Source organism: Quercus robur, chromosome 4 (assembly GCF_932294415.1).
Source record: "Quercus robur chromosome 4, dhQueRobu3.1, whole genome shotgun sequence".
Classification (NCBI taxonomy): Eukaryota; Viridiplantae; Streptophyta; class Magnoliopsida; order Fagales; family Fagaceae; genus Quercus; species Quercus robur.
Genome location: NC_065537.1, coordinates 24,764,125 through 24,782,439, shown reverse-complemented (window position 1 = coordinate 24,782,439; position 18,315 = coordinate 24,764,125). Strand labels below are relative to the sequence as shown.

Sequence of the window (18,315 nt, the reverse complement as noted above, 5' to 3'; positions counted from 1 at the left end):
TTTGTTATCACTGCATATCCTTGGTGTGATGGTTACTCCACAAGTATAAATGATTGTGGGGTGGGGGGGGCAAGAGTCAAGGTTCAAGTCTCTAGGAGGGAGTTTCGCACATATATATACTTAGATTAGGTTAGAGTAGAATTTCTATCTTGTATATTAAAAAAAAAAAATTAAGGCTTTTGTACTAATATTTTTTTTTATAGAATTAATCACTATTAATTTAGAGTAGTCTAATTTATCCAACCAGTAAGTTGGCATCTTTGAGGCAGCTCCTATTTAGTTTTGGCTTTTCTATTTAGAGTCCAAATTTGGTGAGGATTGGGTGTAAAACCCTTATGTTACATATCCAATAATAGATTACCACATCAACTTTTTACTTAACGAGAAATACACTCTATCTCAGCTAATAACATCTCAATTAACTCCCACTTTCATCAACGTCTTTGATTTTAGAACAAACTGAAGCCCAAATCTCATCCTTTCCTATCCAAAATAAAATAAAAATCTGAAATCTCATTGTTTTCAGCATCGTTGCTTAAGTTTTAATTTTTCAAATAAGAAATCTCATCATTTTGTAGGTTAGCTCAAGTTTTAAATTTTCTTGATTTCTTCTTTTTCCCAAAATGGATTTCAACATTTCTCAATCGTTCCCATCGTTCGCTCAAGTGAATAATGTTGAGATTTCTTAATCATTTCAGCAGCATTGTCCCAATCGCAATCATTGTCGGATCCTTTGTTTCGTGATCTCAAGGTTTATTTCTCTTTATTTTTTTTCTTTTTTCCCAAAATGGATTTCGAGATATTAACTCTTCATGTAATTTTGAAATTTTGCTTTTAACCTTCTCATTCAGATTTATGTATCTACTCTGTTGCGTGATGAGAGAAGTAAATAGATTTTCATAAAATTGTACTAGTTTATTTGAGTTCTTCCAATTTTTTCATTTGTTGGGTGTATATTGTTTCTGATTTAATAGATTTTGAGTTTTGTGAAGCATATATTAGTATGGATGGTAAAATCTTACTTTTTGGATTTAAAGATAGACTGAACATTGGCCTGAATGAATTAGTGTTCTTTGAAATAATGAACCCATTCACCTGTATATATGTCACACCCATAGTGCAGGAATTTTAATATCAGTCAAAAGATCTGTTGGTTAGTGCAAGAATTTTTTAATATCAGTCAATAGTGCTTCTTAATGCTCTTGGAGAAAATTTTTTTTTTTTAGAGAGTTTCAACCTATAGCGTCCGTTCTTAATGATAGCTCTTTATTATCAAACCAAGACACCAATTAGTTTTTGGTGTAGGCGGAGATTGAACCCTTGATCTCTTATTTAACAATTAAAGACTTTACCAGTTGAACTAACTTTATCGATCAAATACATAGTTTTTTCTTTTTTTATGAGAGGTCAAAGAAATAGTTAAATGCATCCAATCTTTTTTTTTTTAGAAGATTAAATGTAGTCCAAATCTTCTGTCCCACTTTTCCTGCTCCACCCTATGCTCCACCAATAAAAACTTGCCACATATTCACCTAATTGATTAATTACTACCATTAATTAATAATGGTAGTATTAATAAGTCGATAATGGTAGTATTTAATTAGTTAGGTGAACATGTGGCAAGTTTTTATTGGTGGAGCATAGAGTGGAGCAAGAAAAATGGGATAGAAGATTTGAACTCATTAAATGCATCCAATCTAAGTGAATAATTTCTAAAAGTACAATAAGTAGAGAAATTATACCTGATTTTTTTCACTTATTTATTTGGGTAAGAAATTGTTTTGTCAAAATAATTTTCGTAAAGCTTTCCAAAGAATGTAATGATCACCAATCATTGATCACAGATTGGATTTTAGGTGAGTAATCAAAATTCAAAAGCAACGACTAGGTTGAGCGCAGCATAACATTTTGGTATGGAGGCACATGCACCATATTGGATACCTTTGGTGTTAATTCTTTCGTTCTGCTTCATAAATTAATATTTGAAAATGGTACTAGAGTTGTGAACAAACATTCAATTGTGTCGATTCATTGTTATCATTCATGGTACTAACTAATTACAACAAAATAAAGGGCTAAATCACAAAAATTGCATGGGGGGGGGGGGGGTAAATAGCAAAAATGTGATTGAAAGGAAAAGCCAGAAACTTCATAGAAATCATCACCTCCCAAGACTCCCAAAAAGCAAAAGTCGAGAAAGGAATTTAAAATTAAAAGTGTGGTCTGGCAGGTAGGGGGAAGTTGAGGAACACATCCCACGAAAATTGTTAAAAAGATCAGTACTTATCGAGAAAATACAAGGTGTTTCAGATGCATGCATCTTTCCACTCACATGAGGGTGGGTCCCACACTTATGGAGCCCACCCTCATGTGAGTATGAGGATGCATGCATCCGAAACACCTAAGACCACCTCCTACTTATCTCATAGAGAGAGAGAGATAGTACACGTGTCACAATACTATTCGACGAGAGTCAGTGGTCCCCAGGCACGCCATACCCCCAAACCACGTTTTAAAAGTCAATATTATTATTATTAATAAAATACCTAATAATACTACGCACAAAGCACAAACCACGCAAAAGGCCACAAAGCACAAACCCTAGGCTTTTGGTTTTCAATTAGATTCTCTCCCTTTTTATAGTGAAATAAAAAGGAAAATCAATGAGCAAAATGTTGATGACACCTAATGAATTGGCTATTCTTTTACTTATAATTTTTCATGCTTATTGTTGATTGTGAAGTTTGGTAAAGTCATTGTTTTGAACAACTCTAGTTTCTGGCTTGTAACCATTACTGATGATATGCAAAGTTCAAGGATTGGCCATATAATCTTACCTTGGGTCAAATCCCTTTATAAATTCATTGAAAAGTTGCACTAGCATTTTTAGCATGTGCAATGATCTCTCTGTAAATTATAACATCATGTTTATTGTGGGTAAAGAAAATGCAATAGAGTTATATGTTAATAATTGACTGAGTTTGAAAATTCACTAAGGGCATGTTTGATAGACTGTAATAGGCGTTGTAATGTAATAGTTATTCATATGGTTTAGCTATTCTTTAGTTTGATTATGTTTTTATTACAACGAATAGTCATTCCTTATGAATAGCTATTCTTCAAAATGAGGAATAACTATTCCTTTTTAAAAGGTGGTATTAGTTATTCCTTAGTAAATGCAATAATTTCAAAACTTAATATATTTCCAAATAAACAAACTTTCCATATTCTAACAATTATAAAAATAAAAAATCATAAAAAATAACACATATCTCTCTTAAATTTAAAAATAATAATTTTTAAGGAGATATAATTGTATGAGTAAGATATTTCCTAAAATAAATGTTAAGTTTCATTCTAATGTTATAACTCACAACCAAACTAATGAATATGTTTAGTTATTACATTACAACACACTTTATTACTAGTAATAAAGATTACAATTCCTGTCATAATCTTCATTCAGTGTACCAAATGTACCCTAAAAATTTTCCGTTTCATCTCTTTCCTTGGAAACCCAAATTCTATGGATAAGTAGCATAAAGACATTATTTGTTATTTTCCCACTTATCATTATGAGGCTCATTCTTTTTTAATTTTTTTGGTATTCAGGTATTTTTATGACAAACAAATGGAGTCTAAAGATTCATGTCAGGACATTACACCCTTTGCTACAACTCACCAGCCAAGACATTAGACAAAATAGTAAAGTGTTTTTTAGTGGCTAAGTAGGGTGTTCAAATGAACCTTGCCCTTGTTGTATGTTCATGGAATGAATTTGAACTTCCAAGAAGAAGAATGCAATTAAGGACAGCAGATTGAATGGGAATCTTGATACCATTAAAGGTGGAGCCAATAGTGATTTCTTTGTGTGATAAACTTCTGGATTCATGTCAACAGTGATTTCTCTGTGTGATAAATTAGCAATGAATAAAACCAATGGAAAATTTTCATTGTATTAGCACTGAAAAATTATGTTGCTAAAAAAATCAATGAAAAATTATAAAACCTGTCACATTTTTTCCGAAAGTTTCTAATCTAAAATAAAACCTGTCACATTCATGTGAAACAAAACCAATCACAATTCAAAATATAGGACGGAGGTCCGGTGAGGTATGCGGCGGTAAACGAAGGTTTGGTGAGGTTTGTGGCAGGAGACAAAGGAGCTGAGAAGGAGGGAGATGAGATTTTAGGTACTCTTTTTCACATCTATTATGATAACGTGAGATAGGTTTTTCTATTATTTATTTTTATTTTTTAAAGATGTTATTAAGTGTATTAGGATGTATTGGTTTTAGAATGAGTCTTAAGTAAAAAGCTTATGTGACATGTCCTTATTGGCGGTTGTAAACCAAAGGGTTTACACTCTATCCTTATTGAATTTATTCTCTTAGTTTAGATATGACCTTGTTAATTTCAACATGAAATCAACAAGTGGATAATTAAAGATTCACTTGGTTGATAACTATTGATGTAAAACAAAGCCATCACTCATCACACAATTGATTTATTATGTAATGATGTAATCATTGGCATAAAATATATCAATTTATGTTACATTAATAATTTACTTTTTAGTCGCCACTTCAAGAGTTTTATAGTTTAATGTTTTCCATGACAAACTTTAGGCATTATCTTAGAATTATCTTTAAATTTTTTAAAATTCGTGAAAAACTGCTTGTAAGGATACCAGTTAAATGAGTACGCAAATTGCTCATCATCGTTCTAGTATTCCCTGTTGATTAGGAAAGAAAGTAGAAGTAGCTTATTGAACTACTTCATTAATATGCTTAGTTTTTACTTCACAATTTAAATTTCGTTATTATGATATATTTGATTTTGATAATATATATATATATATATATATATATTAAAAAGTTACTAAATTTGATTCCTTTATAAAATCCTTTGAAAAGGTACAACAGAATATTGTATTATTATTAAGTTTTTTCAATGAAATTTGTATTTGAATAAATGATAATAAGTTTAGAAATTCTTTTAAAAAAATTATGTTGGGATAAGATTCTCTCCCATTAAATCCTTCAATTTCCTCAAATTTTTAATCAAGTACAAGACATTTGATATTTATTTAATTTTGTATGATTGATAAAAATTGAAAGAAAGTTGAATATTTAAATAGGCGGGGATCTTCTTCTTATCCCAATCTAAATTAGCTTAATTAATGGGAGGTATCCCTTAGAAGATGGGGTTAGGGTTTTGAACTCAACACCTCATGGATTTCATGATGTTTTTAGAACCATTATACCAACTTATTGAGGTTTTAATTATTTAGTTTAGATATGAGCTTGTTAATTTCAATATTAAATAAAAAATTAAGTATAAATTTGACTATTTGTTGGTAGGTAGATCATAAGAGTTGCTTGAACTTAAAAAAAAAAAATGGTTGATAACTATTAGAATTTTAAGATTCACTTGGTTGATAACTATTGATGTAAAACAAAGTCATCACTCATTGTAAGTAATTTATTATGTAACAATGTAATCATTGGCATAAATTATATTGATTTATGTCACATTAATAATTTACTTTTTAGTTGCCACTTTAAGAGCTTTATAGTTTAGTGCTATTTACTGATTTCCTTATGAAAACAATCGAAATTCAAATTCCCATTTTCTAGTTTTGGTAACAAGAAAGAAATTACTTTTTTAAAAGGGAAAAAAATAAATTTACTTTTAGGTCCCACACTATGAACCACATAAAGAAAAGACAGAAAGTAAAAGTATTTCCTTTAAGAATTGTTACTACTATTGTAGGCAAGACTACAAGAGTAGTCAGTGAAAAACATGGTTGTTTTGGTAATTCTATTATAAATGATATTATGTTAGACCATAAATATTACAGAAGGTGTGTACGCCGTTGATTGGGGGTGTACGGCATATGCACCTTTTGTAAGCCTCGGCCAAATTAGGTCAGAAATGAGTTTTTTGGCTTAGTTCTTGGGTCATAGTTGGGCTTGGGCTTAGATTGTATTAGGCCACTTTCTGGTTAATCTACTCATTGGCCTCTACACACGATGCTGATAATTTTGGTAACAAATTGATTTCTTGTCATTGGTTCCAAGGGTTTGGGAATAAGTCAGAACGAAATGTGATGTCCACACCTATCGTTAATGATAATTTGGCCCTACGAAAACTCATAGACTTGGAGGCATATATAATAATCAAAATTTAATTGAGGACGACAAAGAGAAATACCATGCATATGAACCCAGGGAATTAAGAGAGACTAAAGTAGCTATAAAATATGAAGCTCCAAAATTTGGTATTTTTGTGGATGTGGTGAAAGTGTAATCTTACAAGCTCTATTATGTAATACCTATCAAAACTTTTATTTTCAAAAAGTAAAAGCAAGGTGCTTTCTTTTCAATCTGGTATTTTGCGGATGTGGAAGGTGTTCGTCAACATATGATGACTTATAAACACCATATTGGACTCTTGGGAAATTTCATGACAATTGACTTATAAGCACCGATTGGACTCTTGGGAAACTTCACAGCTACCATTCAACATAATAAGGCCATGATGAGAAGGGAGGGGAATTTCATTCGAAAAGGAGAAAAAGATAGCAGAATATATGGTACGAGACCAGAAAAACACAAAAAATCCATAAGCAAATAGGTATAGAAAGAAAAGAATGGACCCTTAGAAAGGTAAAGACGAGTTCAGGGAAAGACGAAGAATAGACTAATAAAATAATGTCGGTTGTCCACTATGGTTTGTCGAATAACAAAATCATACTTGTCGGTTTGATGTTTAACATGGTTGATCACTTTGTTTATAATGGTCATCATCTACTACGTCATTTTAGTTTTCATCTTTGAGAAACATTTACATTGTATTCTTGACATAACTTATTAAAGAAGTCATGCGTGACAAAAATTATACATGATCTCTTTAATTATCACATAGTAAGAAATTCAATACATCTTGAACTAATGGAGACTCAATCATGCTAGAATTTTCTTTTATCCCACTTACAAAATTTTTTAACAACTTTCACATATTGACCCAATATATATGCTGGTTTGTTTTACTGTAAATCTTGTGTGACACACATGTACCTGAAAAAGAAACAAAACAAAAGATGATTTTTATGCCGGCATTTGTCAAAAGTAGACACATTTGTCAAAACCATAATTGCGCCCACCAGTGGCTTATCAGGCGTGACTTCTTTTTATTTTAGATTGATTTTTTTATCCTTCTTTATCTAATTTAGCGTGGAAAAATGTAATGAACTACTTTGAAAATTTGAAAAGTGAATAGAGCTGAAGGCCCATGGCTCTATGCTTTTATTTTTATATGGTTTTGTGAGAGGATTGTAGGTATCATTTTTTGTTTTTGTTTTATCCTCCCTCTTCTCTTGGATTCTCTCTTTCAACTGATCCCATTAAAAACAAACAAATACTATCAATTAATTTCTCAAAAATGATCTGTGGAAGAGTAAGCTATGAATTATAACTCTTCACATAAAAAGAGCCAACCCATTTGTCAGTGACTTCAAATTATCGACTTTGTTAATCTGAAGGATGACATAATTGGCCGATGACCATGGACTCTTGGGAAATTTCTTGACAATTAACTTGAAGGTTCTTGGACTTTCTTTTTAATTTGTGACAAACTTCTTCATCAATTATTTAATTTTTATTTTTTGTTTTTTTTTGTTTATAGTTAGATAGCTCCAACAAATAGAAAACTAATATCAAAATATTTACTTAACTCACTTTTTTTTTTTTTTTTTTTATTTGCATGCAATTGATTGCAATTTTTCTTGTTGTGCTTTTACTTTTGGAAAACACAAAAAAGTATTTCTTGCTTTCGGCCATGTCCACGGGGCAACCCCATGCCAAACCGACATAAGATTTGCCCAAATTTTTTATATATGGGCGGGTATCACTATCAGACACAAACTTTTCTTTTGAGGTGGGTCACAAACATAAACTTTACAACCCACTACTCTTCTTTTTTTTAATGCGTTCAGTTCTTAATTGTTTCATTTGCTTTGTTTGGATGGTCCTAATTCTCAGTCCAAAAGAGAAGGTATGCTTCGCGGAAAGAGTGGTAAAGTTTCTTTCATACGTTTGAATGAATATTAGTGTGGAAAACGTGTGTTTGCTGTGCTGGTAGTCTTTTACCAAGTACCTTCTTGGAAGAAAGGAAGAAAAATTGTAGACGCGTGTTTACAATGTTCTTTTTAAAAAAAGATATGCATTTTTCGTTTTCCTACACCCCACTCTCATACTTTCTTCTCTTCGATCGCATTCAAACGCATTACCTGATGCACTGATCTGATTCCTTTTTCTTTCTCTGATTCAATTCACTCCTTTCTTAATCTTCTGTTTATAGATCCCATGATGTCTTTCCTGAACAATAAAGGAGCCTCTTCTTCTTTTTCTTCCACTTGCCGATGGAACTATGATGTCTTCTTGAGTTTTAGAGGTGAAGATACCCGTGAAGGTTTTACCAGTCATTTATACAAGGCTTTGTGCGCCAAAGGCTTTCATACCTTCATTGATGATAAACTTCGGAGAGGAGAAGAAATTTCGGAAGAACTTATCCAAGCCATAAAAAATTCATCAATTTTGGTTATTGTCTTCTCTGAAAACTATGCAGAGTCCAAATGGTGCTTGGATGAACTTGTTGAGATTGTTGATTGTAGAGAAAAGGACCAGGAGGTTCAAATTCGTCCAGTTTTTTACAATGTTGATCCATCAGAAATACGAAATCAAAAGGAAAACTTTGGAATGGCATTGGCTAACCATGAAATGAAGTTCAAGAATAACATGGATAAGGTGCAGAGGTGGAGGGATGCTCTAAGAAAAGCAGCTAATGCATCTGGATGGCATTACAAGAAAGGGTATGTATTTAATTGTTGATATCATGATTCATGAGTTTACTTATTTTATACGGCTAATCTTGTTTTTCATAACCACTGCATGCAAAAGTATTCTATTTTGATCATATCATCTAGTACAAAGTTAGTCTACAAAGGTCCAATTATGAGTATCTCTCATATATTTTTATACTTCTAAGATGATGTTAATATCAATGATAGTTATCAAAGATATGAATTATATTCCATTTACTTTATTTAAAATTGTGTCAGCTGTGTGTTATAACTTACAGCTAGATATCTTGAATTTGTAGTTTATCTTCTAGTTTGACTAATTATACGTTTTCTTATGCTATGTGATTGTCAGCTACTCTACATATAAATCTGAATCTCACTTCATTCAAAACATTGTTGAAGAGATATCAAGTGCTATATTAAATTGGACACCGTTATATGTTACTGAATACCCAGTTGGAATAAATTCTCGTGTAAAGGCCATAGAGTCACTTTTAGACATTGGGTTAGATGAATTTTGCGTGGTAGGGATTCATGGCCTTCCTGGAGTAGGAAAGACTACAATCGCAAAAGCTGTTTATAATAAAATTGCTAAACATTTTGATGGAAGCAGTTTTTTAGTGAATGTTAGAGAAAATTTGGGAACAGATGCTGGCATAATCACACTACAAGAGCAACTTCTTAATGACATCTTAGTGGATGAAAATTTGAGAGTAGGCAACAAATTTAGAGGAATCAGTTTGATAGAGAAGAGACTTCGTTGTAAAAAGATTTTTTTAATTCTTGATGATGTCGATGATTCGACAAGAATAGAGAATTTGCTTGGAAAATATAATTGGTTTGCTCCTGGAAGTAGAGTCATTTTAACATTAAGAGATAGATGCTTGTTAGCTGCCCTTAAAGAAAAACTTTGGAAAACTTACAAGGTCAAGGAATTCAAGGTCGAGCAATTAAACAAACATGAAGCTCTTCAACTCTTCAAAGGCCATGCCTTTTCGGGAAACAAACTTTATGATGAAGACTATTCTAAACTTGCAACTAAATTCATAGATTTTGCCAATGGCCTTCCACTAGCTCTAGAAATAATAGCTCGTGATTTGTGTGGAAAAGCTAAAGATGAATGGGAAAGTGCATTAGATATTTATAACAAAATCCCTAATGAAGACATTCAAAAAATACTTAGAGTAAGTTACGATGGATTGCATGACACAGAGAAAGAGATTTTTCTCGATATTGCATGCTTCTTCAAAGGTTGGAACATAGATTATGTTGTAAAGATATTAAATGCTTGTGGATTATGTCCTGGCTTTGGTATTCCGAGACTTGTTAATAAGTGTCTCATAACTGTTGACGTAATTGGTGGATTGTCAATGCATGACTTGATACAACAAATGGGCAAGGAAGTTGTTAGACAACAAGCACCAGACATCCTTAGAAAACGTAGCAGGTTATGTTGTTATAAGGATTCACTTAAAGTACTAACTACAGATAAGGTATAAGTTCTTTTTTTATTTTTCAATTGTTTTGCTCTTTAATTTTTTTTCCTTTTTTCACTAGCTACAAGTATTGTATTTTTTCTTTAATTTTTTTAACATTTTATAAAATATTAGTTCATCAGTATTTTTTTTTTTTTTTTGCTTAAAATTTCAAAATCATTTTACATTTTGAAAATTCTATTATCTTCAATAGTTGACTTGATGCTTCTCCAATTAGGGTTCAAAACACATTCGAGGCATAATGTTGCATTCGCCTCAACTAGTAGAGGTGCAACTACACACTGAAGCTTTTAGAAGGATGGAAAATCTCAAATTTCTAATAATTGAGAATGTACATATATGTAAACCACTTGAATTTCTTCCCAACAATTTAATACTTCTTAAGTGGCCCTATTATCCTTTTCACTGGCCATTAGAATATTTTCCTGAACAACTTGTTGCTATTGACATGCCACATAGTCGCATCAGATTGCCAAAGCTAATCAAGCAGGTATGATTATGTGTATTTTTAAATTGGGATTTTTGTTAAATTTTTATTTCAAATTTTGTTTTAGTTAACTTTTGATTTTCTCCACCCTACAGGAGTGCCGCTTAGAAAATTTGAAAGACGTTAATTTTCAAGATTGTGAATTTATTAGGATTTTACCTAAATTATGGGCCCCAAATTTAGAGTATTTGAACCTCTCTTATTGTAAAAATTTAGTTAAATTACCTAAATTATGGGCCCCAAAATTAGAGGATTTGAACCTCTCTTACTGTAAAAATTTAGTTAAATTACCCAAATTATGGGTCCCAAATTTAGAGTATTTGGAACTCTCTTATTGTGAAAATTTAGTTGAGGTTGATGAATGCTTTGGATATCTTGAAAAGCTTAGATTATGGTATCTCAGTGGTTGCATAAAACTTCAGTTTCTTCCAAGCCAACTCAGGTTGAAATCTCTTAAATATTTTAATCTTACTGGCTGCTCAAGGCTTGAGAAGCTCCCCGATTTTCATCGAGAAATGGAATGTTTAGAGAGTTTAAATTTATGTGGGAGTGGTATTAGAGAGGTGCCTTCATCAATCGAGCATCTCACTAAGCTTCATGGATTAGACCTTGATAATTGCAAAAACCTTCGGGATCTTCCACATAGCATTTGTAAATTGCAACAGCTTCAGTTTTTGGGGACTTCTACTACCAAATTGAGACCGACATGCAATTCTTTTGATAGCTCTTCCAAGGGCTATGAATTAGATCTTTTGATGATGCCTGATTACTTCCCCGCATTTATAGAATTATATCCATCTGAAACCGATATTGTTACCATCCCTAAAAGCATTAGCAGATTTCCAACACTTCGAATTATGAATTTCAAGCTTCTTGGTGAAATTCTAGTACTTCCACCACCGATAAGGGTGAACAATTGCATGTTGTCGGATTCTCAATCAGCAAGCGGGCTATTGAAACAGGTCTCTCTCTTTCTTTAAGATACATATATAAAGAAACAATTTTTGTTACTTTCTCCTAATACTTTACGAGATTTGCTAAATGAAAAAATATCTTGAATTTTCTAATTGCATGCAGGTAATAGAAAATATTGGGATTTCACCAAATAGAGTATGTGGTAGTGCAAGAAGCACCAATTACTACCCATCTGAATCTGAAGGTGGGGACATATCAATGGATCGGCAGTTCTCCAATCATTTCTCATCTGAAATTGAGGGCGTTGAATATGAAAATCAGTTCTCCAATCGTACTATTATTTTTGGGGGAACTGAGATGCCAAAATGGTTTAATCATCAAAGTGTTGAAAATTCCATATTTTTCTGGGTTGGTCGCAAATTTCCAAAATTGGCTGTCGGTATTGTTCTTGGACGACGGGGCTTTTATGGCTGTGTTTGCATTTCCATCAATTGTTATAAAAAACGTAAATATGAGTTTATTAAACACTCTGGACATAATTGTAATCTACATTTATTTTCTCCATCTCAACGGTCTCTACAGGAGCATTTGAATGAATCAAATCCAACTGACCAGAATCATGTTAAGGTTACATATATAATCTATAGCGGTGCGAATTGTATAAAAAGGTTGGGGGTCCACGTAGAATGCACCTGTCCTCCTCAAGAATCTGCTATACCTAACTTGCCCCTTCTAACTGCTGGATATGATGATGATGATGTTGTTGATTACATGCGTGAGTTGCCATTTTATGTATCTGATGATAAAGAAGAATACTAGTCTCCTCTGGTCCATGATGACGATGTTGATTACTGGCGTGAGTTGCCATTTTATGGATCTGATGATAATGAAGAATATCAGTCTCCTCTGGTTCATGATGACACCTCTATGTCCTGCATGAGTTGGCTAGTTGGGCTCACCACCAAGCTTTTTAAGCTATTTTGCTTTTGCTGGACCAGAGATTTTTCTTGAAAGGGTAACTGAACTGAGGCCCTTAGGCCTTGGTTGGGTTTTGTTTGTTTTACACTACAATGGCCTAAGACTTTGTAAACTTCAGTCTCTATTCATCGTGGTTTCTGTCTGTTTCCTTCTTGCATTTGATGACAAGGTATGTTTCCCTTTTTGGTAGCACTGTTTCATTTGCGTCTTTTACCCAACGGCAATGGATATCATATCAACTTATAAGTATTTATCGTGTTTCTGTAAAAACAATTGGGAACTGAATAAGTTTCTGAACTTAAAAATTATTATTTTATTTCTGTTAATTGATCTTTTTTTTGGTTAATGCAGTTGACTGGGATGGCTGCAGTTGAAGGCCCCGGATTACCTTCTGCCTTGGATGTGAGCTCAGTCTTGTTTTCTTTTGTATGATTTTGTTTTATTATATCTTATTTGTCAAATTGAGATGCATAATTTCTGCTTAGCTTACCACGTGGCCTTATCGTGGTGAGGAAAAATCTTGCAATTGTTTCCTAGTTTTATTTATTCGTTTGGACTTAATTGGTTTCTTAATTTAAAATGGCTGTGCATTTTAATGTCTTTGGTTGGATCGCTGGAAGAATATAGTTTTTATTTGATTGGTTGAAGAGATGATTTTCAAAGATATAGTCTAAAAGCACAGGTCTTTAATATTTTTTGTTCTTTCTCTATTGGTTAGGAACATTTGATATGGTGAGGATTGCAGAGCCATGATTTCATTATTGTTGGCATTGCAACTGTAGAGGCTGTTATAACTCTGTTCTTCCTTAAGTTTTTGCGTTTAAAATGATCTTTCTATCCTTTAGGATCCTCTGTCCATATTTTATAGCCAATTCTCTAAGGGTCAAACTAAATTTTCAAAGTAGTTCCGAGTCACAACATTGCCATTAGAATATAAGACAAGCATTAACTGGAAAGCTCCAATTTCAAGTCAAGTCAAGTCAAGTCTTATGCAAATAGAAAGGATAGTTGGAAAATGAAAATCAGCATTTAATAGGTCAACCCACTTCTGAATTCTGCAGAAGGTTATGAGCTATAAGCATCTCAAACTTCATGGCATACTGTGAACTGAAGACAAGGGCAGTCTACCAATCCTTTCCTCACCAAATCAGCAACTCTGTCTTTTACCTCAAAATGCAATGATTCTTTAGTCGTTGTTGGAATTGGGGGTCAGGGGAGGAGAACACCAATTTTATGCACTACTAACAACAATAGCAGCAGCAATGAAAGTAGCAGCAGAAAGAAAAGTGGAGGAGGTGCGGTGCCGAATTCAAATTATGTGGTTCCACTTGACAAATCATTTACATCAACAAACTCATCTTGCATCGCTCGCCCTCTTGTTGAGATCCTTAGAGACCTCAACAAGAGGATTCTTGACAATATCATCAAATCCTCTGACGATGATCACACTTCCTTCGCCAATTTCATCCCCTGGTATATATATATTTTTTTCATTACCCATTTCTTTATTTCTTGATCTAATACTTAAAGTTGCTTAATTTGGTGATTTGATCATGCGTATAGGTACCATGCTAATCAGATGTTGAGCTTCTATGCCCCTGGTTTGTCTATTTCTTCTTTCCTTTCCTTTCTATGTTTATGTTTCAATTTTTCATCTTTTTGATAGGTAGTTATGTTTATGTTACATATATACATGGAGTAAATTACATGTGCCTCAATTTTTAACAATTCCCAACTATTGGATGTGAATCACCATATGGATATTTTATACCTTGTACATTGTTTGATAATTCAATAGCTACAATGGGGGAGGGAGGATTTGACCCGTCTTCGTTGAAAACATTAGAAGTGTTAGTTACAAGGCTCTTACAGTAAGGGAAACTTGAAGCTCCTTCTCTGCACATTGATGAAGTCACTTAGACCCAGACTCGGCTGAACCTGCATTACAAATAGCTCTTGAGTGGAGCAATACAGGATGAGACACCGTGTCTCCTTCAAGTTGGAGGAAATGACAAACCTTTCAAGTGCTCAACAAACTGTCTCTTGGCATGCTTTTCCTCAGGTAAATAATATCCATAGACATTTTAAGAACTTGACTCAATTCAACTTTCTGCATAAACAGCACATTTGATGAGAAAAAGATGTACGCCTTTTGTAATCCAATGCAAAAGTTCCAATTTACCTATAGCCAGGTTTTTGTTATGAATTTTAGCTGTGATTCAGGTTGGCACTATATGTCACTTAACTTCTCAAGCCACAAAATACATGGCCATAAACAATCTTCACAACTTAGAGAAACAAAGATTGATTATAAGAAAATTGCTATTACCCATCCCAGTACTCTAATTAAGTTGGGAAAAAAAAAGATTGATTGTCTCAGCAATAAAAATTCTGTTCAAGATTCATAAAATGTGTGGTATTCTAACATAAATACTCCAATACCAACCCCCCTCCCCAAATCCCATGCTAGAGAAATGGAAAGTTTCACAGTCATGTAGATAAACAATGTGGGTTAAAGACGCGCTTGATATTGTATTCAATCATGTTTAATCATGATATATTATAAATTGATTTAGTAGATGAAAAGTAATTGTTGAAAGCTTTTTATTTCTCTTTTTGTTTTGTGTGTGTGGGTGGGGGTGTTGAGAAGCTGAAGGACTAAAGTCTAAGAGTGAGATAGGTCATTTTTATTCAAAGTTTGTATTTAGTTCCTTATATCTTGTCAAGTAAATCATGATAGGGAAGGAGAGCGTGCTATGACTAAATAGTATGACATCTAGCTGTTAGCCATTCCAAATAGTTGAATTATTATGATTTGGTTTAACTAATATGATACAAAATTGATTGAAACTCTTGGATGTGGTTACCTATTTATTCTGTATGTAAATTTTCATAAAGAGATATAGTGCTGCAATTATTTTCATATCATGTAATGTTTATCAGACTTCTACATGTGCTTATCTTTCTTTTGATTAAAATTATTCACTTAGGTGAGAAAGATCCCAGAGACATTCTCCTTGACCACAGAGTACTTGACCTCATTCTTTGATCCACTTGTTGAAGAAACTCATGCTTTAGGTGAACTAGCTCTGCTACTTGCCAAAATCTTGATACTGAAAATATTGTGACCAACAATTGCTTGTAGATTTTTTTTTTTTCGTTCCATAATCTCCCAATACTGTATATATGCTGGTGTTTGAAGATATACCTATAGAGGACTTACATATGTTTAAACACTAGGGGTTTTCTTTCCTTTAACTTGTTTTGTGGAACTTGGCCAAGTGGAAATTCCCTAGGTTGTACTGTATTAGATTCACTAAATACTTTTCATAATAGCTTTGTCATTATCAATATAATTCCAAATTTGTGACAAATCTAAATATCATCAGTGATTGTTATTATTATTAGTATTATTACTACTACTACCTACTTTGGTGTGCAACATTATAATTTTTTCCCTTTATAACCTTATTTTGTAAATGATATTTTGAGGTTTCAATGTGCATAATCAGAACTTTATGTGACATTTTGTTGTTACTTTCCTTCCTATGAAGACAAGACATGCATGTTTAATTGAAGGGTAGTTTGAAGGACTAACGGTTTCTCCTATCAATGATATTCAGAAATAACTCCACTATGGTCAGAGGTGTTGTTAGGAAATGGCTAAGAAAGTTGCCTAATGAGTAATGAGGTAGGTTTACATTCTTCATGGGAATAGAATATCGATTCTTTATTTTTAATATATATTTACTAGTCAATCATTCTGTTAATATTGGAATTTAAAATGAAGTTTGAAAATGTTGAGAGCCTTGGATCTTTAACTTTTAATATCTTAGATTCTAGCTTTCTTGGAGACATCTATAATTCTCACTTCTTGTTCTATTTGGATGCTGGCTTTTTGTGGCAGTGATGCCTCAAAGGAAGGTTATGACCATCACCAGCCCGAAATGCTTCTTACAAGTTATACATGTCTTGCACATCTTAACTACAGTCTTTGCACATTTGTTCTTATTTCTTATTGCCGTTATTTTTCCAAAGTAATGAAAAACTCTAAGAAATGGGACACTAGAAATGAAAATTCTGGAACAGCTTTCAAGATTATCTTCTGCATAATCCTAACAAGCAATGTGGCTCGTTCAATTAGGTAGCATCACTGTCCTTTGCCATTTTTTCTTCAGGTTCAACCTGAATTACTTGAATTTTACAACTAGAGAACAATACTATCAAAGGCCCATGTCAATATGAAAATAAAATTACTTTCAATGCTTAACTGGACAAATGAATTAAAGTTAGATTTTATTCAAGTTCATTAAAATCCGACTTTTTTATTCTTTAAGAACAAGCCACATTGCTTTGGCCATGGTCTGTTTGTAATGTTGATGCAAAAGGGACATCTCCTAAGATAGTTCTAACTCCTATAGATAATTCATAATTCACCGTTATCATATTGATGCTCAAGGGACATATTCTGAAATTGCTGCAACTCTCTTACATAATCCTGAACTATCATAAATGAGAAAAATGTATAACCAATTCCATCAAATAATGGGAAAGCAAATTAAATAATCCCATTCAGGGTGAATAGATGTTCCCATTAAAGCAGCAGCAACAAAGGCATTCTCTCACTCTCTGAACATTGAAATCGATCAAATGTCATCCTTCATCAAAGAGGAAATGAATTTTAAGTTTGAAACAAGTAAATACTCAAAACATGCAACAAAATCATCTTGACTAGTAGTAGGTAATCCATGTCATATAGGTTCTAGAAAACTAAGATATGATTCGTTCCAACCATGCATATGACAAAGAGAATTCCCTTGGCACTCCTTTATGCTAAATTCTGTGTCAAAAATTTCAGTTGTAATATCAAAATTTCATTGTAGTTTTATTTATTTATTATTATTATTTTTTAAAATTCTGCCAAAAAAATTCATGTCTATGTTTCTGCACTGTATCAAGCTCTGCTAAATTGCATGAAGTAAAGACTCGATGGGAAGTACTGGTTATAGATGAAGCTGCTCAGCTTAAGGAATGTGAATCCACCATTCCTTTACAACTTCCTGGCCACCGCCTCGCTATTCTCATTGGGGATGAGCAGCAACTTCCTGTGATGGTTAAAAGCAAGGTTTAAAGTAGATTTTATGTATTCTTAAAATTTGCTATTATTTGGTTTCTGAGAAAGCTGAATTTGGAAGAAGTTTGTTCCAGAGGCTGGTATTGCTAGGACAAAAGAAAGAACTTCTTAATGTCCAGCACAGGAAGCATCCATCCATAAGCTTATTTCCAAATAGGGTGTTCTATGAAAATCAGATTTTGGATGGCCCCAATGTCAAAAAAAGAAGGCATGAAAGGAGTTTCCTTCAGGGAAATATGTTCGGCTCCTACTCTTTCATTAATGTAGCACATGGAAAAGAGGAATTCGATAACAGCTAGAGTCTCAAAAATATGGTTGAGGTTGCTGTGGCGTTTGAGATAGTTGCAAGCCTTTTCAAAGGTATGTCTAAATTTGGAACTAATCCTAATCTCAATTTTGCTGAAATGTTAGACTAGGAATTTTAAATCATGGTTAGCTT

General features: G+C 33.0%; 2 protein-coding genes across 5 annotated transcripts in view; both read left to right on the top strand.

Annotated features, from left to right (window-relative positions):
* The window catches only part of LOC126720957 (uncharacterized), a 75,905-nt gene that overhangs the window by 54,227 nt on the left and 3,363 nt on the right, over nt 1–18,315 (top strand). The gene's annotated exons all lie outside the window — the stretch shown is intronic.
* LOC126720948 (disease resistance protein RUN1-like) lies at nt 8,144–17,649 on the top strand. Of its 4 annotated transcripts, XM_050423893.1 has the most exons (12): nt 8,145–8,875; nt 9,219–10,359; nt 10,580–10,852; nt 10,945–11,811; nt 11,927–12,911; nt 13,094–13,144; nt 13,804–14,215; nt 14,306–14,343; nt 14,541–14,804; nt 15,733–15,820; nt 16,366–16,433; nt 16,650–17,649. In XM_050423893.1, exons 1-5 carry the CDS (start codon nt 8,370–8,372, stop codon nt 12,581–12,583), a joined length of 3,444 nt encoding a protein of 1,147 aa, XP_050279850.1. In that variant the 5' UTR covers nt 8,145–8,369; the 3' UTR covers nt 12,584–12,911; nt 13,094–13,144; nt 13,804–14,215; nt 14,306–14,343; nt 14,541–14,804; nt 15,733–15,820; nt 16,366–16,433; nt 16,650–17,649. The 4 variants fall into 4 exon arrangements, with proteins under 4 accessions (XP_050279851.1, XP_050279850.1, XP_050279847.1 ...); XM_050423894.1 differs by lacking the exons at nt 16,366–16,433; nt 16,650–17,649 and having other exon boundaries at nt 8,144–8,875; nt 11,927–11,963; nt 12,009–12,911; XM_050423890.1 differs by lacking the exons at nt 16,366–16,433; nt 16,650–17,649 and having other exon boundaries at nt 13,094–13,168.